This window comes from Dromaius novaehollandiae, chromosome 3, assembly GCF_036370855.1.
Source record: "Dromaius novaehollandiae isolate bDroNov1 chromosome 3, bDroNov1.hap1, whole genome shotgun sequence".
In the NCBI taxonomy this organism is placed as follows: domain Eukaryota; kingdom Metazoa; phylum Chordata; class Aves; order Casuariiformes; family Dromaiidae; genus Dromaius; species Dromaius novaehollandiae.
This window is the reverse complement of record NC_088100.1, coordinates 6,841,262-6,867,167: the sequence shown is the minus strand read 5'-3', so window position 1 is coordinate 6,867,167 and position 25,906 is coordinate 6,841,262. Positions and strand designations below refer to the sequence as shown.

Below are 25,906 nucleotides of genomic sequence, written 5' to 3'. Positions count from 1 at the left end.
AATAAGGGAGGGAGCAACTGAAACAGAAAACGGGAAGAGCGGAACTATTTGCTTAGAGACTGATCCTGTGCTCTAGGTACCAGGAGCTTGTCTCCTCCCCTGTGAGTTTAACCCCACCCTCTTTTTTTATGCTCTGGGCTATTTTGGGCGGGCGGTGAGAACTGCAGCTCTGACAGATGAGGATACTGTACCAGAGCACAGCAGCACTTGTTGCTCTGTGAAGAACTACACAAACGCAACAGGGACTGTTTCTCTGCTGGCTGCTTTTTTTTTTTTTTTTTTTAATTAACTTGGAAACTGATTTCCTCCACTGGTGTGGAATTTTATCATTACGAACAATGTTTTAAAAGCTTTGTGGGAGCTGTTCGAGAGGGAAACCCAGCTGCTGTCTGAAACCTCCTTTTGCTTCTTAATATAAGGAGATCAGCTACTAGCCTTGGGGGGTGAAAGATGACAGACTGTGTTCCTGCTAATGGGGAAGGAAAGGACCCTGAAATTGAGCTCTTTGTGAAGGTAAGTTGCTCTGTGAACTGGACACTTGTGTAGTGCTCAGATCAGCTGGGCTTCTATTTAATAATCAAACTTTAATTTCCTGGTGCTGAGTGGAAACGGTTCTTTGACAGCCCGTTATCTCTTGCAAACATGTTCACACTGCTTTGTTCTTCGTAATGTTAAAATTAGGTAATGTTGTTAAGGGAAAGTCAGGCTTCTTTTCTTTTATTGTTAGTGTTCTCCTCGTGAGTTTGTTCTGTTATTGTTAGCCTGCTGCCTGCACTGTGCTCTGTCCTGACATTTATAGTGCCAGGTTTTTTCACTGAGAATCCTGACTTCCTTTTTCAGTTATGGGAAGAGAGGGTGAAGAGCTGAGCATGATTCTGTACCTTCTCAGAGGCTGTCAGGGCTAAAGCCCTAGCAGCTCCTAAAACAAAAAGCATTGAATTAAGCTGGTAGTCTTTTGATTATTCCCTGCAGTGCTTCCTCTTTCTAAAAAATGGAAAACAAATCAGTTTTTACTCTGTGTTACCTCAGTCAAGAGCCCATTCTCATTCTATACAAAGGTAACGGAGAACAGAAACCAACATAATGAAAATATAGAAAAATAACTACTTATTATATGGTAGGATTTCAGAATGTTTCAAATTGGGTACATCTGTTGGTCTTGGGCTGTGGAAGTCTTTTTGTTAAAATCAGTGGTATAGTTCAAACCCATAATGCATGTAACCATATTAATAGCAAACTTCATGCAAACTCTGTCCCAGTGAAGAGCTCAGATATTTTGATGTTCAGAGCATATTTCAAGGCCTTTATGTACATCTGGGCTGAAATCCACTATGCCCATATGAAACCTCGGTATTTGGTCTCTCCAAGCCTGAACCACCCCTGTAAATTGATAGGATTATTATTAATATGCGGGAGTTATATCAGGCCATTTGCAAATAGAGTACCGAATGATTGGGAAGGCAAATTCCAACTCCTCCCTTCTGCCAGGTTGAGATACGCAATTGCTTTGTACTCCATGATGGATATTTTGGGCTAGAAGCTGAAATGTCAGCCACATCCGCAATGCATATACATGGCCTCTTCACGCACCTTTCAAAACCAAACAATTCAAATACAGCCGTTCTGACCACGCCAGTGTAGAGATCTTTTTCTTTAAGAAATAGAGAATGCACAAGAATTCTTGGTTCATATCTGCCCAGGAGATCCTTGTGCAAAGCTCAGTATTTTAAAAGGGACCTGCAGTGGTCCATGCATCCCGGTACTTTTTCTCTGCAAGCTGTTTCTACAGAAGTGATTTGAGTGGAGATGTTTGTGGGCTAACAAATAGGTTAGTGGGATTTTTTGGCATTCTGTCATCTCAAATGTATTCTGGAATGCATGTCTTTAATTATTGGTTTGTGTAAGTGTCTACAATATTTTATTGAGGCAGATAGGGATACATGTGATGCACATGTGATGTGTTCACTGACTAGCATCAGCTGCTAAAGTGAAGACCATTTTCCAGATTCACTATGTGAAGTTCCAGAACCATAAAAGTTAGTGACAAAATATTAATTGAATTAAATTGAGCTATGCCATCATCTGAAGATTTATAACTCCTGAAAGAACATTCTTAATAGTCTGATCTCCTGCATAATGCATGTTACAGAATTTCATAGAGACTCTTGCATAAAACTCATAATTTGTTGAGCTGGAGCAAAAGAATTAAGTGTCTATCACCAAATTAGTATCTTCCTGGAGACTTTCCATTTAGGTTGAAAAATTTCAACTCCTGAAGTTTTGGAAAGGTGCCATTTAATTTAATTAAAAGTCTAAAAAAATTGAATGCTAAAGCTTGTAACCAGAGTATAAAATTGTACAGCTCAAAAGTTGAAAAATAAATAAGAGAAGAACATACAAATAAAAGAGGAGCTAAAAGGTGAAAATAGGAAAATGTAAGAGATATATTAATAGATGAAAACTTTGTTGGAGCATGAAATTTAAAAGGATAGCATACTAGTAAAGGGAGATAAACAGGAAAGCTGATCCAGGTGAGAATCTGCAAAGAAGAAGGCACTTTTGTCTGATTTAAGATTGGAAAGAAGAACAGAGAAGTGGCTACTTCTAGATGATTTTAAGACATTGGAACAATTTGAAAACCTAAAAATACTGGGCTGCACTTGGGGACAGTTCTAATAACAGGAGATATTGGGGTCAATGAGCATTTCATCACTCGACTTTGTGATGCTAATATTTCACTCAAGGAAAAGAATTGTGACTTGCATCGTTGAAAGAGCCAGTGAATAAAGGGATCAGTGACAGAAGTGTAAGAGAGTGGATGTGGCCCACTGAAAACTGGATGTTCTGTAAGCAGGAGTAATCCAGAAAAGAGCTGTATTTCACCAACCACAAAGTCACTAATAAAAGCAGCTTGTGTCTCAGGTTAAAAAAAAAAAAAAAAGTAAGTTGTTACAGAACTGCTCTGTTCCCTCTTTCTATTAGAGAACCAGGAGAGTAGAAGCCTTAGAAAGACAAGTAGAGAGATGGTTGTAAACAAAAGAGCAGTGCTGTAACCTAATGCAGGTTAGGTATCTCCGGAGCTATGCAGATAGGCTGGGCAGCACCAACAGGACTTCAGAGCACAGATATTTAAACTATTATGGCAGAGCCAGGTTAAGTGGTTATCGCACCTATTTGTTAGCATCCCCATTGATTTTAATGCTTCTCTGACTCTGCTCTAACCTCGATCTGTGAAATGATCTTTTTTTAACGAGCGTTTGTTTTTTGTAAAATGGTTGCTTTCCTCACAGCGCCCAAATCTGGGTCAGGACACAAGGAGATGGACAGGGAAACTGGCAAAACCGAGGGGTGATAAAGTCTGGCAGGGAGCTGGTGCCACTCTAATCAGGTCTGCAGTTCGTGTAACCATGCCTTCTGTGAGCACTGATGCTCTCCAGCAGCAATTCCCTCTATAAAGTTGTTCGACAAGGACTTGGAAGAGGCTGCCAGAAGAGAGGCTTGTTAGGTGGCAGTGAGAGAAGCTGGCAGTCCGAGCTTCAGGAGAGCAGTCGTCAGGAGGTAGCACTTGCGCTGTACTTAACCCACCTTGCTGTAACTCACGTTAATTTTAATTCTTCAGGTACTGGAAAAGCAGAGTACATCCCTATAAATGACACCCTGATGGAAGGTATATATAGCTTTTTCTGGCAATCTTGCACTTGTACACTTGAATATAATGACTAAACAGAAATGGTGCTACTTTTAGAGAGATGCTATAATACAGACTGTTAAAATACCTATGGATCACAGAACTTTTACTGTTTCTTTTTCATTTGCAGTGGAACAGGTGTTTGGATGCATTTCATAATTAGAGTAGTGCTTAACATCTAGAAAGTTAATTTGAAGGGAGGTATGTTGTAAACACAGAAAACAAAACATTATAAAAACAACAAAACTCAAAAGTACAGCTGTCTGTTTACATTGCTTAGGATGAGTGCAGTCTGGAAAGTAAATAAGCCACACAAATGGTCCAAAGTACATTTCATTAAAAATATCTTCCTGCTTTAGGAATACTGTATAAGAAAATATATAATAATGCATATTTTGATACTCTAAAGACAGTAGTATCATCATGTTAGTGTAATAAAATGAGTAGGGAGGTAGGCAGACAGTTATTTTTGCAACCATTGTCATGGTGTTGAATGATTACTATTCTAGATATGTTCATCAGATCAGCTTTTCAGGAGCTTTTGCTTGAAAAGTGTTAGCTTTTACTTCACAAGGTGTTTGAATGCGATCATTTTGAATACCCATCCACAGAAAATGTAAAGGTGCTTGCTAATTGAATGCAAATTTACCCCTCTCAAGGGCCTCCAAGTTCCACACTCAGCAACTCGTCCATTAAATATATTATCATCTGTCAATTTAAGGCATAAAGCTGCAACATGCCAAATGCTCTCAACCTCTTCTACCTATCAGGAGTTGAGAGTACCTGTCTTGTGCATGAGCAGACACAGCAAAGGCATGTTTGAAACATCGCATGGGTAGAGTATCAGCCAAGGTAAGGCTCAAGGCCTAACGTTGTGCCCTTAAAAGTCATTTGTAGTTGGAGGACTGTCAGAAGGAGGTTGGTCCTAGTGTGCTTATGGTTTCCCAGAGCTGGGATAGAAATGCGAGGAACCTGTGATCCCTGTGTCATGTCAAAGTTTCATGTTCTTGGAATGAGGAAGGCACATGCGCAAACAGCAAAGCTGACAGATGCCCCTGAGTCGTGCTGGGAAGTTTGAGGGGTCTGATAGGAATAGGTTTAAAAGCAGTGGCAAGATTTGTCACCACCCGAATGCAGTCAGAGAGCCTTGCTGTCCAGGACAAAAAAGTCATTCTTGCTGATTTGGCACCCTCTGTCAAAAGCCCATGAATCATGTGAGACTTTGCCCTCAGCGGGACATAGGTGCTCTTCTGCCTCTCCTTTGGGCAGAAATTACCCCAGAAGGAGCAGAAAGGGGCAAGCATTTTGTGGACTTCAGGATTTCTTCTTGTGCATTTCTGGATTTATTTATTTTTATTATCTCTGTCACAGGGTGATTTCAAACTAACCCTGCTTAGCATTTTGGCTACGTGCTGTAATGTAGCCTTAAAGGAAGATACAAGTGAAGAAAGCTGCTCTTAGTACAAACAACCCTTCTCCACTGTTCAGGCTTTTGTTTTTTTAAGGTAGGAAAATCACTCTGATGAGAGAACAGATCTTAGTTCCAGACTTTCAGGGGTTATCAAAAGGCGATAGAATATAATGGTTTTATAAACCAGGATCCTTGCAATCACAGACTTGATAGGATCCTTTTAACTAATTATAACAATACATGCTCTTTAATTTATTTGATTCATAGACTGTGCCCAAGAAATATCCTGATGCTCGAGTGGAAATCACAATCAGATCTGGAAAGCACAAAGTTCTCTTCTAGTTCTTAAGAAGTTCTGTATTTTCCTGGCTGTTATGAAGTCAGTTGTTGGCTTCCATACAAAATTGTTATGTTCAGTGAAACTTTCTTGGTAGAAAGGAAATAATAAAAAGTGAAAAACAGGGAAGGAAAATGAGACTGAAACATCTGGTTCAGCCTATCTGGTGCTCCATGATAGTCAACAACATTTTTCTGGATCCTTAGTCATGTGATTTGCCAAATCTTTCACGTTTCAAACATAGACACCTTACAAAGCAGATAACCTGGAAGCTGGCACGAGCATGGGTCTCATTCAGGATCTTGCATTTTTAACCCTTTCTGAGTTGTCAAGCAGTGGCGGGCAGCATGGCACATGTCTCTTCCAAGCTTTCTTTGAGGCAGCAGTGCCACACCACCTCGGCTGGCTGAGGGAGTCATCTGACCTTGTCGTATGCTGGTCTAGTGCATCTATATTAAGGTTACCAAATTTGCAAGCTTTACTGGTAGTCCAGACACCTGCACATATAGAATCAAGAGGAAAACATCTGTGTTGGCAATATCTAATTTTGCTTTAATCTTTTATTGTTAACAAAACATAATGCAATAAATTAACAAATAGCAGTCTAGCAAATGTTTTAAAATTAGAAGTTGTTTATTTTTCCCTGTGATGAAGAAAACCAAGACTCTAAAGAAGCTTTAGCCTGTCTTACACAGCCCAAAGTCTGTATGTCTGCATGTCTGTTTTCTCTCTTTGAGGATTTTCAGATTTTGTCTTATGTCAAGACAAGTGTCTCACTGGAGGAAGAATTAGAGACAGACAGTAAATAGTTTTAGCAGGCCAAATTTATAAAAGGACTTGGCAGGGGTATGTTACTATCCTTGCCATCTTGCACCTAGTCTGGAATGTTTTTAGAATTGATTGGAAAACTGGATTTATACACCTCCAGTTAAAGAGGGTTTTCATCTAAGTCGCTTTCTGCCTAAGTATATGATCTGATTGTTAATGTAAGGTTAAAGGTGAATTACACCATTACCTGCTACAATTTTTGTTTGTTTTTAATATGAATGGTTGTGACTGCTTGCTTTTTATTGAACTTGATGGCATCAAAAGATGTTAAGTGTGACCAAAACATCTGATTAAAATTAAACATGTTCAAATGCCTTGTTGAATATGCATAGACATTATTTCCTTAAATGCTTTTCTAAATTGGATTCATAATTAGTGTGGGTAAGACTTCAGATACATTCAGAATAGATCATATCCTATTGGTATAAAAGCTGATGAGATTTCTACTGCTGAGTTCAATGGCAGTAGAGTTGGCCCAAGCTGTGTGTTTTTGAGAAACCTCACTTTAAGGATATTTAAGAACTCATATTTAAACTCTGCCCACTAAATCCTTCCTTTTAGTCCAGTTTTTCTGAGTTCCATAGTCAAATCAGGTAAATACAGTGTTTTAATTCTAACATACTGATAATGAATAACTGGTGATATTCATCATTATTGCTTGCGCTTAGAAGTAGCTGTTGGTATGGTTTGGGTGCTCTATCTTTAGCTGCAGATAGCACTTTTTCCATCTCTGGACAAGCAGCATATAGCTTGTCAGGCTCACAGGTTGTTGTGTCATGGTTCAGTGCTGACAGTGAAGCTCCGGTAAGTGTCCTTGGGAAACTTTTATCAGCAATATATGGCTCTGCTGAGGCTATTCCAGAACAGTAAATGTCACTGAGATCATTTGACATAGCATCCCAAAAATATACAGGGATCTTTTCCAAGGGAGCCACTAGGCTAATACTTAGTACTTGTATGACACTTAATTCTTCAAAATCTGGCGGATATTAGCAAACAAATCCCAGCAATGCTGCACTCGTATTTCCATTTTGCAACTAAGAGCTCCTATGGAAGATTTTTCAAATTACTCTTTTTTAATAGAGTCAGGCAGATTTTAAGGTGCTGTGAGTTTGTGAGTCAGTTTTAAATATGAATAAAAGCGGATTTCAGTGATGTTTTTTTTCCAGCAAAGGCTGACTCAAAGCCATAGGGAGAACCAGCAGGATTTAGGAAGATTTTGGTTTTATGCTGGATTCACAGTGTATTCAGATCTATAAATCTTACTTGAATTTGGACACCAGAGCAGGCACCTAAAGTGCTATAGTAAATTCTTTGAAAACAGCTTCAACTGATTTGTTTGACACTCTAAATTTTAACACTGACAGAGTCCGAAAGAGATCCTAATCCCCTTCCCTGCCTTGCTGCTTGCTCCACCTGTTTGTTTGCACTTCTTCTGTATTGCCGATGTTCAATAAAACTCACCTAGGTGTGATACCAGGGATAGATGTACATTTGGAGCTGTAAGTGAAAAACATCTTCGTTTCTTTTTTAGGTCTGATGAATTTAATCAGCATTACAGTGTATTCTAGGCATGATTTTTGCATCTTAGACTTGAAAATTATCACAGTGGAAGAAAAGTAATTCAAACTATACTCAGTTATTTTTTTAAAGATCCAAAGCCAGTGATTTTTATCTAATAGCACTTAAGGGTAGAATTTTCTGTAGCTGATTAGATTTTCAGCATGTCATTGCCATTTTCTACTAAAATTGATAGCAAAGTTTACACATAAATGTCGAATGGGTCTGTAGGATGAGTGTTTTCTCTGACTGTATTAAATTAAATGATTACTTGTAAATGAGTATTTTTCCTTCTCTCTTAGAGTGTTTGTGACTTTACCCTACTATTTCTGAACTTTTGGTAATTTAGGAAAAGACAAAAGGAAAAAAGGCAAAAAGCAAGTTGCTCGCTGAGCAGCAGAGCTAATGAAGTCGGATTAGTTGACCCTGCTTTGAGCAGCGGGTTGGGCTAGATGACGAGGTCCCTTCCAAGCTCAGTTATTCTGTGATTTCCTATGGATTATGTGCAGCCCCCCACAGCGATAACTGCAGCTTCTTTCCAGTGTTCTCTACTGGACCACCTCTCTGGGCAAGACAGAACGCTGCATGGTTGCCTTTTCTTCACAAAGGCACTAATTTAGGTCTTTTTCTTCTACCTTGCTGACAGTTTTCATGTAGTTTGCTGGAATTTCACTGTCTTTGAGGGTCCCATAATATAATCAAAGGAGAAATAGATATATAGTTCAATGTCTTTGTTTTCCTTAGAACATGTCCTTGTCGTAACATGGGAAAACCTAATCAAATGGGGACAACGTAGTTGTTCTGTCTGAGGCCGGTTTCACATGACTGTCTGCCTGAGCTGACTTTTTGTGGGGAAGGTGGTTGCATATATGTACTTAAGTGCATCCTTTTTTAATGACAGTGTTACTGACTGAAGTAGATCCTCTGTGGTGTAACAGAGATTCCTCTTCAATTCAGTTCCCCTGGTGCACCACAGAAATCGCATGGCTGCAGTGTCGTAAGGGGTGATACACTTGAAAAAAAGACTGGGACATAAAGTACCTGAGGTACAGTTCTGTAAGGTGTCATAGCAAACGTTTTGCCACATTAAAATGGTCCCAGATGTTGATTTTGATTGTGACAAATGCAAATCAACATATTTTTGACTTTCCATTCTATGAGCAAATCAGTGTTTCAGCACTTTATCTCAAGCAACAGCTCCCACCAGGTGGAAACTCTGATTTGGGGTTTTTTTTGATCCAGCTCTAATCAAAATATAAAAAGGTCCTGCCATCCAAATTCTGCAACAAGGTTAGCAAAGTGATATTGCCAGGTTAACACCTTCACTCTTTGGAGTTTTTTATTTACTTTTTTGCTTTTCTACCTTCTTCAGTGACCTTGGGCATGTTACTCAGGCTTTCCTGGTCTCATTTCCACCTCTATAAAATGCTGATAATAATCCTTCTCAACCAAAGGTGGGTGCACTGTGAAAGCAGGGAATATTCTTCACCCTTATCTGCAGGATGGCACAGAACCCCACTTAGAAGAGAAATATGTAATGAAATCAGGTCTCTGATGTAGAACTGTCTCCTAACTAAGAATATTCAATATCTCGATTTACTGAACATAAAAGAAATCAAACTGGAGAAAATTGGACAGTTGTCCGCTTTGAGGTGCAGGCAGTTGGGTGCTTTACTAAGTGGCTGGACAAGAGCTAGTTCTAGCCTTGACCTTGTGCAGCCATGTTAGCACTGCACCGTGCCCAGCCAGGTAGAAGGAAGGTGGATCTTAGCCTGGGCTGTCGTCCCCGGCAGAGGCCAAAGCTCCAGCTGTCTTTCTGCTGGCACCCTGTCCTCAGTTTCCTGCCCTTCTTTTTTTCTTAGGGTCTTGTATCTTCTGTAGTTTCTTCTGTAGTACCTTCTTTTTCAACTTCTCTATTTTTTCTGCTTGTTCTTACAGTCATTCAGACTCAGAAATTTGTATTAATTGGTGCCCTAATCCCCGTGAGAGCCACATTGGTCCCCAGGGTAGCCTGATTCAACTTCTACTTAAGGAACATTGCATATCGGGAGCTTGGGTGATTCTCCTTTTTTTTTTCGATGTACCTGATTACCAAAAGAAGCTGAAATTGCTGCTTTATAGGTATTTCTAGCAACTATGCAAAAACCCAGAGAAAATACTAATTGGCATTCCAGGAGAGTTGCGTTGTAATTTTGTACAGCACTTAGCATGAGCAGATCTGCCTTGATGTGTCATATCTGCATAGTAATTCATAGTATATACTCCAATAATAAATACACAATTTATACTAGTCCAAACTATGCCTTTTATTTTTTCCCTTTACTATTAGTAGGGGGATTCGAGGTTCAGATAATCTGTAGCCTAGGTGATTTAAATGCACACAGAGCTAGCATGTGTTACCACGCTGGAAAAGATATAGAGAAGAATGATTTTAAGGGTTAGAAAATACTCAGATTGCCATCCTTAAGGCAGTCTTTATTGCTTATGTAAAAGACTAAAGGTCTGTTGACTGCAACATTGAACACACCTGTGGAGGGCTTTTTAATCTACTGGTAAAAAGTGTAACAAGAAATATGAACAGTTAGTTAAGGTCAGATGTAGTCAAAGTAGAAATAAGCTTAATAATAACTTTGAAGATCATTAACCATTGGAATGAGCCACCAAATGAGGCCGTGCACTTTCTTTGTCTGGTTCAGATCGAGGCTAGATATGCTTTAATTAAGTACGTATAGAGTCAATACAGGAATAAGCATGCCATAAAATCTGCAGCTAGAACAGCCTAAGAAGGCTTGGTTCAAGCACAGATAGTGAGACAAGAAATCTTTGATTTCTGTATCACTGAAAGATAACATACATGTGGTCAAAGACATTCTAATAGAAATGATGTTCAGTGGCTACTTGCATTTCTTAAAATGTCTCTTGGTGCCCCAGGATGGGATTAGTTCAGGTTGTAGTTATGTATACGTTCATCTTTGTCTGGATATGGAAGGGCCAGACTCTGGAAGGGCCTTCGAAGACTCAAGTGCAGGGAGACACCGGGTTGGCAGGGGCTGCGAATGCCTGTTTCAGTATGGATCAGACCTTGCGGATGAGATGAAAGAATAGCTAAACTGAGTTACGAGGTCTGAATTCACTTTGTGACTGACATGGGGACATTGTGTAAGCCATGCCACGTCTCTGTACCTTGCTTTAATTTCTGTGACACATTTACATGGACATTGATTTTTACCTGTATTCAGCCCAGTAGCTTCTGTAGCTAAAACACACGTCTTTTCTCTTCACATAGAGTAACTACTGTAAAAGCTACTTGTTCTTCGTGATTCAACTCATAAAATACTAAGCTAATTCTTAGACATTAGGCAGCTGCTTCTTTATATTAATTGCCAAGCTTGTTCTCCCCATACCACTTTAGCACCCAAATAAACGTTCTGACCATCGCCACCCACCACTCACAGCTGCTGTCGTTTTGGGTGCCAGTGTGGGTCTGTACCTGTGCATTGTCTGAAACAAGTGGAATTCAGAAAAAAACAGCCTCTGATGGATCATTGCTATTGTTGCCAGTGTTTTTCTAGATTGCGATTCTCTTTGTGTGGGTCAACAGGCATGTTGTGCTACTGCTTTCCTTTTGCTTTTAGCTGCTGAATGAGCAGCTTACTTCAAACACGTACGGGTGCATATCATGGGAGGAAATTATTTTCTTTCACTGCCCTGGGTTTTGTGATGAGCCATTGTTGCTGATCCGTTATGCAGGAGATTTGTTTGGTTTGTTTATTTTATTTATTCTCATTTTAAAGCGGTTCCAGGATGAAGAGGGGTTGAATCATGGAATATTCTTGCAGGTTATAGGATCCCAGAGAACGATGGTTTTAGCTGTTTTTCTGTATCTAGTTCTTTCTGTTTTTCAGGGCATTCCAAAAAGTTACAGTGCTCCATAGCCCTTCATGATTAAGCCTTGTTTCTGACTCTTCCACTAGAATTTGGATCATTTTCACTTTCTATTCTTCTCTGACTGTTGACTGACACCTGCAGTTTCATAAGGAATGGTATTTTTGCCTTGTTTGACTGAGTTTCTCTTTCTTGAATTGAGATGTGGTAACTTGGGATTTCATGGGGTTTTTTTAATACCTTTAAATCAGAATTTCCCAGTTTAGCTCTAAATTCAGTTCTAGTTCTAAATCTTGCATGGGGGTTCAAAACTGATCTTTTGTTTCCTCTGCATTAACACTCAGTGACCCAATCACAAGGTAGGGCCAAGGTGATTTCCTCAGAGGGCATGAATGTTATCTTTTGGGGGTTAGTTCATCTCTTACTATGTATTTCTCTAAATGTTTTATAAGTCATAATTCTCACTATTCACTCTATAAAAAAGGCAGTCAAACACGGATATGAGAAGATTGTTCCAGACTGGAAAGTTTCTACCTGTCCATCACGTGTACTCTGAAACCAGCAGCACTGTGGCATAGATGCACTCACTCATTTGCGTTGGTGGGGAGACCTCATACCCTTATCCAGCTGAGCATGATCTCTGCCTGCGGGCAGTAGTTGCAATACTTATCATGAAAGAGATGATCCTGCAAAAATTTTAAAAAAAATTGCTTTATATAGCTACCAGTCCTGGAAAGGATGTGATTAGGAAGGGAATTTAAGGGAAGTATGGTCCCATTCCCCCAACAAAGAGACAGACCTTGAAAAGACTTTTTTTCCAAGTGGAAGGAAGTGCCTCTTTCCTCCTGAACTTATCTGCACATTTGTCAGCATCATGCTGCAGTGTTGGCAAGAGAGCTTTTCCTACTTAGCCCCTGGGCATCCCTTCCACACTGTGCACCAAGGATTTGGGGGAACATGCAGAGAAATAAGCCATATCCAGAATCTCTGTGAGTGGGTGCAATTAGTAGTAATCAAATTGTGCCCTGCTGTGAGAAATAGGGCTTTTTTGATGTTTGGCTATTCAATAGAAATGTGAATTTATAGAAATTTGCTGTATTTGTTATTTTTCAAGAACCACCAGATAGATTTGCATTCCACAGTAGTAAAAAGTATCTCTGTTTTGGAGAGAAGTAGACATAAACATGAGAAAATAGTTAATTCATCAAAGCTTACTCAGGTGCTTAAGTGAACTGGGCTTAGCTCTGCACAAACATATACAAAATGTTCAGAATTTCTCTTGCCAAATACCAGTTTCTCAATTATCTTGTTAACTTGGACATTCCAATGAGCTTTTTATGGCTGATGTTTGGAGCATGCACTTCAAATGGCAATCTGTAAATTGCGGTTGTTAAGACTAACAGTGCTGTGTGACAACCAGCAAAAATGGAAGCTGCTGTGTGCTCTTGCTTAGATCAAACAGGAGCACAGAATAAAACAAAAAGCTGCCAGGGAAACTTCTGGGATTCAGCCCTGCCCTGGATGCAGTGGTTAGGAAATGGGCTGCCCATCCACCTGATTAAGAGTATAGCACCAGAAGGTGGTATGGAGTGAACTATACTTGATTAATCATGCTGGGAAAGCAGTGCTTGTTAACAGTCTGCATAACAAACTGCAAATAGTAAAAATATATAGAAATGGTGTAAAAGACTGGAAAGATTGTAGATTGATAGCATAGAATGACATCTGTGTCCCCAGCATAAGCACAGCATAGGAAGTACAGTGTCATGCTTGTATTACTTTTGAATTTCCAGGTCTATTGGATAGATAAACTTTAGGATAACCTGAGTGTTCAGGTTCATCTGTGAGCAACAAGTTTTAATGAATGTTTTCCCGCAGAACTGACACTAGTACCAAGAAGGCACAGATTAGTTTTTATGTCTATTTTGTTAAGCCTGATAGAGAAAACAAGTGTGAGAAAGTACTTTTGTTTATGAGAGTGCCCAAAGAGTGATTAGCTCTGCAGTGTTGCAGATCATGAAAAGATTGCGAAAATGAGGCAAACAGCGTGGTAAAATGACTCAGCTGAGTCATTATGTGAGGTGGAAAAATGAGGGCTGGAGAAAGACGAACTCCAATGTTGCTCGTAGGAGGAAAGGAAGGGTGGATTTGATATGGCTGTTGATGCACAAAGCTTGAGAAGGAGTTGAAAGAAGTAGAAGGAAAATGATTTTGACAGCAGCATCAGGCGAGACTAAAGGAATGAGGATGCTGGTTTTACTGTTTTGATTTGAGAGAAAACCAGTGTATAGACAGGTATTTTTGCAGTATAATTTTCTGTTATGTCTGGACTCCTACATTCATTGTGGCAACTGAATGCCAGGACAGAGGAAAGATATGGCTTATAGGATATGGTTGGACACTGTTTTAAAAGGAGGAGAAGGTGTCCAGGGCACCAAGTTATGAACTTAGTGATGAATCCCTTAGGGGATTTAGAGGGCATGAACCACATGTCATGCCCCATTTCCACCATATCGAATTTGATTTGCTTAATTAGAGTGAAGCAGCTAGGTGACAATGCCAAGAAAATGGAGAGTGGACAGTCAGGGGACGAGGCGAGAGCTGGGAGGTAGATTTCAGTGTTGCTGTCACAGACTTGGTTGGTGAAGCCAGCAAACAGAGTATGTGGCTGAAATGAGAGGGGAATATAAATGAAGCCTAGGAGCAGACACTAGAAATAAAAAAGGGATCGAAGAAAGTGAGAGGAGAAGTGGCTGAGAGCGACCCTTGAAAAAATGATAAGGACATAGAGAAATCAGGAAAGCAGAAGCATGGGAGTGGGGGAAGAGAGTGAGTGCAAGAGATTTGAGGAGAAGGAAGTTACTAATTGCTTCTACGATGACAGGCATGATAGGAAAGGGTGGCCTGGAGAAAGACATTGCTCTATGACATTGCTCACTAGCGGCCTCCTTGGAGAATGGCTTGCTTAGATCATGAGGGGCTCAACTGAAAAAGGGAGCCAAGAGTGATGAGGATAAAAAAATGCAGGCACTGGGAAAAGACAGCATGCTCAAGCATCTCAGAAGCAAGAGAATGGTAAAAGGTGAAGAGGTGATAGATAAATTACTATGGCTTAACTGGATAAGATTTCAGATAAAGGGAAGAAAAGTAAGATGAATGCGTTAAGGTTTTTATGGTGGATAGTAGGATAAATTGCAAATAGAGGAAATTCAGTCTGAGCATTGAGTTGAAATTGCTAATAATGTGTTTTTAGAAGATCTTAAAGAAGTATCCAAGGGCAAGCTTTGGAATTTGCATCACTGGAGCTTTGCAAAATAACCCAAACAGTATATACACAGAGACTTTAAGAGTTCATCCTCCACTGAGATGGACAGTAGATAAGAAACGTGATTTCTCACCAACTTTTGGACAGAATCAGTGATTTTTTTCTTGAGCATTTGATATTGAAAATGCAAATTATTTTGCTTGCAGATAAGAGCCACAGGGAATGCTTGCTTGCTGTTTGGATATGTGTACATATCCAGAATCTGGTTTTCGTTGCAGATATTTACATTTACAAACTCAGAACTTGCTTTCTATTTCTTGTTTAAGAAAATATTCAGAGACAGTCACATTCCCCTGCTTTGCAGATGGCTATCAGAAAAGACTACCTAGTTGTGTAACACCCCCTGTAATTTTCTATAGGGATATTTAGCTGATATGTGGCTAAATCTCACTGTAGGTCTGTGTCAATAATCACATGAACAAATACAGCAATTTTGGCAGATAAAAGAACATTAATGGTGCAAAAATATCCCCAAACTACGAAGCTTTGTAATTATTTCTCTGTGAGTAGCTGGGAACCAGAAAAAAATGTTTATTTTGTGTTTGTATTCCCTTAGCAAATGCTTTTGTACAATAACATTAGATCATTTTTTTTTTACTGAAGGTATTGTGGGTTCCATCATCAGAAAGTTATCAGAAAGTTATACTGAGATGCTAACATCAAACCAAATTTTAGCTCGATCCTGCGATGTGCTCTTTTGCAATACAACTTGTTCTACTTTCAGTGAAAGTCTTACACATTCATCACACCTCAGGATGAAGCATCTCTTATACCCTTTACAGTACTGATAGCTTTGGAGATGCAAAAAGATATAAAGACTTAGTCCTGAGAACTGCAGAATGTCTCTTGAGTGTTCCTGATTGCTCTTTAATCCCATTTAAATCAATAGAAGTCACAGATGAACATTATTTGTGTGATGTTAAATAAGATACAAAAAGAGACTATAATTAAGGGCAGATTATGGCCTGCACTCAGCTCAGCTGATTTAGTGGTAAATGCCCTTATCAGGGACAAAACTCCCTTCATCCATTTATTTGCAAATAGCTGCAAGTGACTCACTTTTCTAATAGTGCTGCAAATAAAGTCATGGAATTTCAATAAATAATTCAGCCCTGGATCTGATTTCAGGTTCAGCATTAACTTTCAGCACCTGGCTGCTGTTATTATTTGTTAGTCTGATACGCTGCTTAGAGGCATGGAAATTTGGCTGCAGTTCATCAACATTTGCAGAATATGCTACATGACCAGATTACTGTCGCAGACTCAGAGATTTTTAACAGACATTTGAATTCCAGATGTGCACAGATTTAACTTTTACAAGAACACCTACATGCAGGGCTCCAGAACTGCAAGGGGATCAACAGATCTCTGCACAGAGCTTTCTTTGAAAGATGACTCCTATACTTGCACCTGATCTTCTCTAGAAAGAGTAATAATTTTAGTATAATTTGCATTGCGCCTGCCACCTTTTGACAATCTTTTATCTCTCATTTGATTTTCCAGAGCTTTCCTATGGGAATGAATTTTTCACATATCTAATCAGCTCTTAGGATATAGAATCGTCTATATTTGATATGATTATAATTGGTGCTCTGTGAGTAGCTAAACCAGATTCCTCCCCTGTTTCTTTCTCTAGAGCCCATACAGTCACCTGTGGTTATGTATTAGAAAGAAATTAATGAATCCAAAATATGGTTCTGCTGTCAGTGAAGTGTGAAATATTTGTCTTTAGTGGGAATAATGTGTACGAATATTGACTTTTAGAGGAGCAGAATTAAATCAAGGCTGTTATAGGATAGTCTGCTAATAGCCGTGGTGCAGAATGGCCAAACCTGGAATATGGCCCTATAGACATAGTCTTCAGAAATCTAAGAGCTGCACTCTGTATGTGCAGAGCATGAGCAGCCACCTAATATGAATATGTTACAGAACACATTTCTCTCTCCTATAAAATAATTTGTGGGTTTTTTTGTTCAAAGTGCTTACATCTTCCTATGTGAAACACCATGGTAGCCAAGGTAACCAAGCAATAGCTGATGCTTGAACATCCCTATTGACCTTTATGAAGATTGTGATTATTTTCTGAGTGCCACTGTGCCCTGACTCCCTGTGATTAAGGTTCCTTCAACCAGCTAAATCCACATAAAGCAATACAACTACTAGAAAAGAAAAAAAATACACTTATAAGTGACGGGTAAATTAGCTACATTTAGCAAAATCCTTCAGCTTGGACATTTGCAGTCGACTTGAAAAGCAGTCAAAATTTCACCCTGCAATGCAAACATGTACCACTAGAGGGGATTTTACTACCACTCTATGTCTAGCATATGTTTAACCTGAAAAACCTTCTAAAACATATGTTCCAGTTCAACCACAAGATGTTGGCTACAGGCTGAGTAAAATCTATGGTTTATATTATGCAAAAGGTCAGGAAAGATTATTATAATTGTCCCTTCTGGCCATTAAACTTATGAGTGAAATTCTGGTCCCATCAAAATCACTGGCAAAATTCCCACCAACTTCACCAGGGCCAGATTTCATCCTATGAAGGTCAGAGGAAAGCAAAAGTGTGTGCCACCATGGGTCTAGCACTGAGAGCAAGGAGAGCAGCTTTGTTTCCAAGAAGTCACTAACATATACTGTTAGAGAGATTTGAAAAAGCATCCTATACAATCTCTGTGCTCTGCAGCGGGATTAAATAAGTCGAGACCAGTTTTGCCTTTTTTTTTCCTTTGATTTCTTCAAAGCCTCCAGTAATGTAGGTTGCGCAACCTCCTTGGAAAGCCTGCTTTGTGTTTCGCTATTCATATAATTACGCTGGATTTTTTTCCCCTTAAAGTTTTATTGTTGCAAATTAAGTAAAATACTTAATGCTGTCCTCTGTGGGCATGAAGAACAATGCATCATCTTCTTCTTTGTAACAGCCTTCTACGTGCTTGAGGACTTTATATTGTCTGATACTCCTGGTGGTACATCTCATGCGATGCATTATCTTGTTGCTGTTGTTTGTAGAAGCATACACAGATGATTCATGTTGTTTGTGATGCATGTACAATCTTCACCCTTGTAGCGTCACCAGTTATTCCCCATTGTGCATTTGTGCACAAAGATTTTGTTCTTACACTTTATACCACGCAATTTTCTTTACTGAATACCATTTAAGTAAGTTGAGACACTTTTTTCTAATTTCTCAGTGTCAGTTTAGAGTCTGCTTCTCTCCTGTAGAATACCAATAACATCTCCTTGCTTGTTTTCTCATAAAATTTTGTAGGGTTCTTTTTATTCTATCTTTCATTTGGTTAATGGAAACATTGAATATAACCCATTTTGTCATAGACCTTTATGGCAACTTTTTACTTGATGTGTATTTCTAGACTAACAGAAAAGTTGGTTATTACTTTTCCTTAAGTATTTTTTCAACCATTCTTACAAGCACTTTATAGAGTTTTCATATAGATCCTACTTCCCTACTTTGCTTATGAAAATCTGATCTGGAACATATGCCAAAAACCTTACAGAAGTCAACTTCTAGATACCTACTACTTCCTTCTTACCCACCATGTTGGATACCCTGTCAAAGAACAAAATTTAATTGGTTTAAAGTGATTTGTTCCTGACAAGTCTATACGGTCTTGTCTTATCATCTTACTCTACATGTGATTGTGAACTTACTGTCTAATCCTTTCTTCCAGTATCTTTCTATATGTTAATGTTAAGCCGATATGTCTGTATTTCTCGAGTTCTTTTTTTCCCCATGGAATCTCATTTACCCTCCATGAATTGTTAAAGATGGGTCTCAAAAAAGCAAAGCTTTTCAAAGCTGTTCACTGTAGTTACATTCAGTGGCTAATGTGGTTTCTTTGCAAGTCAGTGTTGGGAGCACCATTGCTTTGTTAGAGCCACTGGCAGCTGCTCTGCATGCGATATGTTTTGTTTTGAAATAACTTTTTGATGTCTGAGAGCTCCAGTAAATCATTTGTGCAGTTTGGATTTAGAAAAGTGCAGACTAGTCAGAGGTAGATAGCCATATATTGTGAAAATGATTTATGCTGGTTGATCACCTCTTATATTTTCTTTAAAAAAAACTAAAGGCCAATGCTGGAAGAATATTCGATGAACATTAATGGAAAATAAAAGCAGAGACTGATCATTGTAACACCCTCGACCAAGAAATAATTATATCATTTCATGTATCAATCATATCATTTATATCTTGATTGTATGATTTGTATTTGTAGATCCCTAACCTATTGTATGCATGCAACTTAATGATGAATTAATAGTAAATAATCTAGAATGAGTCTTCCTACACCAATATATATATAGAAATTTATGAATTAGGGAGGAGAGATTTTTTTTTCCCGGGGAGACTAAATACCAGATATTGTCAACGATTCTGTTTATAGTTAGCTCCTTGGGTAGTCCCTACATTAGTTGCTAAGCCTGGATTTTATATATGTCAATAAGCTTCGATGTGTAAAACGGTCCCCTGCAGTAGTTAAATGAGAGGGCATCTAAGTTTTGTTACAGTGCATTAAGCACTGTGTTAAGTACTGCAATGTAGCTTAATACTCATAGGGAAGCCAGCGCTTCCCAGCCCTAGAAGACCAAGAGTCATTCAGTAACATCATCACTATTGTAGAGACCATATTGTAGAGACCAACTGCAGATAGCACATCTTTCGTTTGTAAGATTTCTTTTAATATGTGAAAATACTGGCTGAAGGGTAGGTGGTACCTGCAGGCCAAGATTTTCAAAGTGGCTAGCAGTTTTAGATGCTTTGAGACAATTTGAAAGCGATTGATTTCTTGCAAATATCAGCTCTCCACTCTTTGAGGATCAAGCTATGAGTCACCCAGAAGGAACAGTTGTTTTTGAAAGTCTTGGTAAGAATTTTCTAGACCTGCTTGGGGAGTATACCCCCCCGGGGAGCTTCTCAAGCAATCAGGCAGAAAATGAATATGAGAATGTCAACAAAAATCTCCACTGGAACAATATTCTTTTGAAGCGCATGCTTGGAATTTGACAAATACCTGATGGAGATGTAAAATGGCTTTGGCCACACCACTGGGGCAACATGCCTGGTTTCCTCTTTGCTGGCTCGCTTCCCCCCTGCAGTCTGGTTAGTGGACTAGCAGGGTGCTGGGACCATGGAAAGCCAGAAGAGCGCTGGGCCTAAGGTCAGAATGTGCAGCTGAGCCAGAACTCACAGCGCTACTGGCTTCCCTATAGCCCAACTGGGTGAAATTGCATTTCAAAATTATTGAGAATATTTCAGCTTCCCTCCTCCCCAAAACTCCACAGCTCCTGTTGAATAAAGCTGTGAATGTTTTAAAATGTGTTTTATTGCAATTTAGAGCAAAATCCTGAAATTCTTCATAAATTACTTACTGAGCTTTTCAAATCCCTCGCACATGTTAACTGTGCCATTGCATACAGAGAGTGCATTGGAGTGGGATGCAGAGATGCCCACTTTTTCAGAACCAGAAATACCTTTTTTGTAGTCCTGCTTTCAGGCTAGCTGGCCCTGAGGACCAGCAGCACTTATTTGTACAGGTTCATTGCATCCATGAAAGGATTCATGAGAAGAAGCTAACCTCTATGACTGATCCCTTCCTGCCCATGCTGCCATTCATCCAAATATAGAAAACTGGAAAATAATGATTTATTAAACCTCAAGAAAATATCTGTCATGTCTTCACTACCGATGCCCATGGCATTTCCAACCTGCAATTCCATCTCCTGAAAATCCTAAATGATTCAGGAGTTCAGATTCATCTCTCCCAAAACTCTAGAGATCCCAGAAATGCAGCTGCAGCTCCGTGGAGATCCTCAACTCTACTGACGTGCTGCACAGTGTAACAAGCCAGCTTCCCTCAAATTGGCCAGCAGTGCAGACCAAGTTAAGCTTATGTGCATCTATAATATATGGCTGTATGTATGCCAGACTTGGACAACATTTTGGCTGGCTTTTGGGGAGCTGGCTAAAGAATTTCACCACTTCCTTTTTGTTTTGTTACTACCCTGACAGTCTTTCTAGCAAATACTCTATTTTTATTTGACATATATGCACATGGTCCATTTCCATGTGTGTGTGCTTATGAATATGTTTTGACTTTATCTTGTCCTGCCTTGGAAGACTGCTGCTAAGAATTTCTCCTAGCAAAATGAAATCTCGGAAAAAGTCCAGTGAAGTGAAATTGCTATACAGTAAATTTATTATTGTTGTTATAGGCCCCCATTCAGGAAAGTACTTAAGTGTGTGCTTAAGTCCCATTGAAAGCATCAGGACTTAAGAACATGCTTAAAGTCAAGCATATACTTCCTCTGAATTGGGATGTATTTCAGCACATGCTTAAATGCTTTCCTGAACCGGAGCCACAGTCAACAAGAATGTTCTGTGATACACAGGACTTGTGCTACAAGATTTACTTCTTACTTGAGACCTACCAGTGCTGCTTTATGAATATACGCTTCTTACCTCTCCGTTGGTGGCACTCCAAATAGCTTACTGGCTTTTACATTTGGACAAGAAGTTGTGAAAGAAAATAGACTAGAAATTGGAAAAAAATTATCCTTACTAAAGCAATACCTTGGCATGTCTGATCTCATGTTGCAGCCAATGATTTTTCCCTACAATGGAGATTTGTGCTATTGTGTGTGTGGTATAATTACTAAGACAGATTTTTTTTTTTTTTATGGCACAATAAATAGGATATTTCCTGGCCTGCTCTACATTTCGAATAGGATTTTCACTTCCCCTTTGGGTTCTGAGCGTAAGGAGAGTAAGTGTCAAAAGGCAGGCTCTTTCCCAATTATAAAACAGACCATAACCATGTGTAATGTGAATCTAGATTTTGACTGTAGGAATGGTGAAATCAAATCTCTCCTTAATCCCTTACTGGGATTAGATTGAACATTTAGATGAATTAGCCTGCCTGCTTTTGCTAAGTTGTTAAAATCCTTTTGAAAAATAAAAATGTTTTAGTGTCATCAAAAATATCTGCATACCTTACCCTAGTATCCAAGAAAACATTGGACTGTTGTGTAGAATGTCCTCAATGCAAGGAAAAATGAAAAGAGAAGGATAACAGATAAAAACAAATACATCCCGATCCTTTAGAAAAAACAGCACTTTCCGATATGCCGTTCTTTCCAACACTGCAATTCCTAAGCTAGATGCTTAGTCATTTTTGTGATCATTATTAACGACAGTATTTTTCTTTAAAACTGCTGTATTTTGGGAATAACTGGAAATGAAGTTTGCTTTTTTCCCCTCCTTAAGGTTAGTTAAAATAATATACATTTTTCTCTATGCGTGCAGTCACTGTGCATTTATCAGTTGGAGTATTTTCAGAACAAATGAGGAAGTTTATTTCAGTTATTTCACTTACAGAAAAGTAGTAGCTTGAACTTGAGAAGAGCTCCCTGTTCACATCGTTCAGCTATGCTGCACAGGGGATCTTGATATTACAGCTACTTTGCTAAAAATACTTGGCTCAAGCTCATAAAATCACTGAGACTTTTTTTTCTGAAACCTCCTTAATTTTGTTCCTTGGTAGTGTGTCAGTACATTCCCCTCTCGTGCAGACAAGTATCCCTAAGGTTTAATTAATTCATTAAAAATAGCTGAAGTGTTTAAGGAGGAGTGTCTTAAAAATAATAAGGGAGAACATCTTGTTCATTCTTGCCATTACTCAGATAGAGGCAAGCAGCTGGTATGATGGTGGAGTTTTCCTAACGTGTTTATACCAAGTTCCAGGGCAGGACCTTGTGTCACTTGGGGCGTCTGGAGGCTAACTAGGAAAGCATCAAGTATCTTTTTTAGTAGCTAGATTAATTAAATGTAAGTTCATGTGAAGCAATGGGAGCAGAAAGTGATGTTTCATTGATGGAGCAAAATAATTTTCCAGAAATACTGTCTCAACAAACTCCAAAAGCTTTTCTGTTTTGAGGGTTTAGATTCATGCTCCCTAAAATCAAACACTCATCAGATTCATTCTAAGTGACAAGTAGTCAGAATCGTCTTTTGGAAGTGCTCCCCTTCCTTGACTTGCATGGGGACCTCAGGTGACCAGGCCCTTCCCTTAGGCCTCTTAATTAAATTCCTACTTATGTGGCATGAACGCTGGCCAAAGAGCGTCCAGCCCCCAGGAAGTCCTGGAATCTGTTTTGCTCTTCCGCAGTCACTATGTGAGTTGGTCTTCTCCGGTGAGGTCTTTCTCCATCAGGAGCAACAGTGGCTGCTCACTGCGGGGAGAAGGAGGCTCTGTAACCCTCTGTGAGTTATAACGCACGTCTTAAAAATTGTGTTTCCTTGAACCTACTGCCCCCGAACCCTCATGTCTCTCCCTGGTTGTAATCATTAAAACAGAAATACCCAGCATTACTGCCAGGGAGGGTGCGTATGTCATCAGCTTGCTCTTTTTTTGTAAGTGGTGGATCCCTTTTGCTGTGCTTTGGGGAACCTACATGAGAAGATACCTTCATTTGTGAATGACAGCAGGGATGAATGGTGTTTCTCCAGTCTGTCACTCATTCGTTCTTTTCTTTCTGTCCACTGTTTGAGTTCTTGCTCTTGATGACGGTATTATTTAATTCCTCCGTTTCTGAACCTTGGACAGATACATAATAGGCTTTTATTTAATCACTACCAGGGTACTTTAAGCAAGCTGTTTTTCTTTGAAGGTAAAAGTGACTAAGCCTAGGCAGTTTTCTGTTCTTCCTCACCTCCTCCTGGTAGTTAATAGACCTCACAAGTGATCTCAAGATACTTTGATAAGCCTTTGAAGTTATTACCTACTGAGGTTTTGCTCTTTCTGAGTGCTGAACATTGAATTACTGACTGCTGTTATCAGCAAATGGGAAAGGATTCACAAAACCAACAGAGCCTGGCCTATAATTTCTGCGGAAAGCGCTGAATTTAATGGATAAATTGTGTTGCCGGGGAGATTTTGATTCTGTTCCCCTCTCTGTCACCAGTTTGCTGTGTGATTTGTGGTAGCGTTTTCAGCTATGCCAGTCACATGAGATCAAAACCCATGAGTCAGACTCCACCCAAATCATGAGCTTGGCTTCCAGATCCATGAGCTTTGAAAAGGGATCATATCATATTTTTTCTTCAGTTTATCTTTCATTTCTGGAATTTCCTTTGTGCATTCCCAATGTGTGCGTAGCAATTAGTGTTTCTCACTCTGTTTCGAAGGCAGCGAAGGGCAATTTTGACCCTTCGGTGCTGCTGGAGGTCTCATCTGACCTAACAATTAATTTCATTTTTTATCCCCAAATGAATCCTATTTCTTTTAGGCGCCACGTCTTTCTCCTGTCTCCAGTGAATTCTATGTTTCTTAGCCTCACAGAGCCCTTCACTTCCAGCCCTTCATTGCCATTCAGCCTCTGGCGCCCCTCCACTCGCCTCCCCCTTTTAATCCACTCTGTTCTTGAGGGTTTTTTTGACTGTTTCCTTTCAGAATAGAGGAGGTGTAACAAGATGCAGATCTGTTTTTTTCTGCACACCTCCCATAAGAATAAATAGTTGGAGAGAGCAGGGAAATGACTTGCTCCCTGAGCCTGTTTCCTTAAAGGGTGAAATTTGTTACTTACAGCACAAGAAATGGATTAGGACGGGCAGGTAAGCATTTTGCTTCCGTGCTGAGACCTGTATGAGGGCTGGACCGTTGCGTGTTATTGTGAGACAAGCCCCAGGTGAGACCGCTTTCTCGCAAGGTGTTTGCAAGACTTGGAAAATTAGTGTTTTATACTCACTTTGAAACGAGTCTGGTGAAGAGTGAATCAGACTCAATGGAGTTATGAGCCAAAGTAAAACCAGAGCAGGTAAGATCAGAACCAAACCTTCTGCTGGACTCTTCTGCCCTCTAATTCAGTGGTCAATCTGTTTTTCTACAAATTTTCGGTTTGTTCTATATTGCTTGTAGACTCAGCCAACTCTAGTATGAAGGTTATGATTATGATGGTAATTAAGAAAAGGAAAATTTGGTGTCATATCACTGTATTCTCTTACAGTATTTGCCTCTTTTTAGGAAGGCTAAGAAGTTAAAAGGTCTTGGCACTGGTTTAATAAGCCAAAGCCAAATCAACAAATATAATTTCATAGTAATTACTCCATCCAACACTATGGTGCCTGGTTTCCTGTGGAAACATTGTCATTGTTTTGCCATGAAATTTGCAGAACAGAGCTAACTACTTAATTAATGAAGTAGTGCAAAACTAGGCTACTCTCACCCCAGGCATCTGAGAAGAGGCATCGTTTCCTGCTTGTCCTTGTACCGCTCTTTCACCCATACTGTTCGCTGGTTCTTGCCAAAGCCAGGTATATAGCAGATGCATAATTTCAAGTAAAAGTGCAACCAAACTGTACCTCCAGATCCAAATATCTCTAGAGAGTGTTTGAATCTAAATCTGAACCCCGAGAAAAGCTCCTTACATAGCCCTAAGCTTTACAGTGAGATGTCTCTGAAATCTTTCAGCTAAACATTTTGCATGGAAGGCCTGAACTTGTAGCAATGGACACATCTCAAAATGTTTCTAGTTGTGCTGTGGATGTTTCACAGAGCTGCAATAATTAGAAGTGATGCCTTCTTTAGGACACAGAAATGCTACCTAACAGCTTCAGTACTTGAGAAGATGAAATTTATGACAGCTGGGTAATAGAATATTTTCTCCAAAAGAAAAGAACATGTATTTGCTTAGTTCTTTCATCAGCTGTTTTCAGACATGCACTGCGTGCATAAATACAGTTATGCAACCCATATGGGTCAACAAAGGAAGGTTGGTTGCTTCACCAGGATTGTAAGAATCTTCTAAACACAATAGTACCACAAATTAAAATGGAAATCTATCAAAACCATTATC

General features: G+C 39.4%; 1 protein-coding gene across 2 annotated transcripts in view; it reads left to right on the top strand.

Annotated features, from left to right (window-relative positions):
* CLIC5 (chloride intracellular channel 5) overlaps positions 1 to 25,906 on the top strand; it is a 79,797-nt gene that overhangs the window by 18,924 nt on the left and 34,967 nt on the right. The window contains exon 1 of one of the 2 annotated variants that reach the window (XM_026093833.2): positions 254 to 513. The exons of the other annotated variant lie outside the window; for it this stretch is intronic. Coding sequence (XP_025949618.1) covers positions 451 to 513 — 63 coding nt within the window. The 5' untranslated portion in view covers positions 254 to 450. Of the gene's footprint in view, positions 1 to 253; positions 514 to 25,906 lie in introns of those variants that run through there. 2 annotated transcript variants of the gene reach the window in all.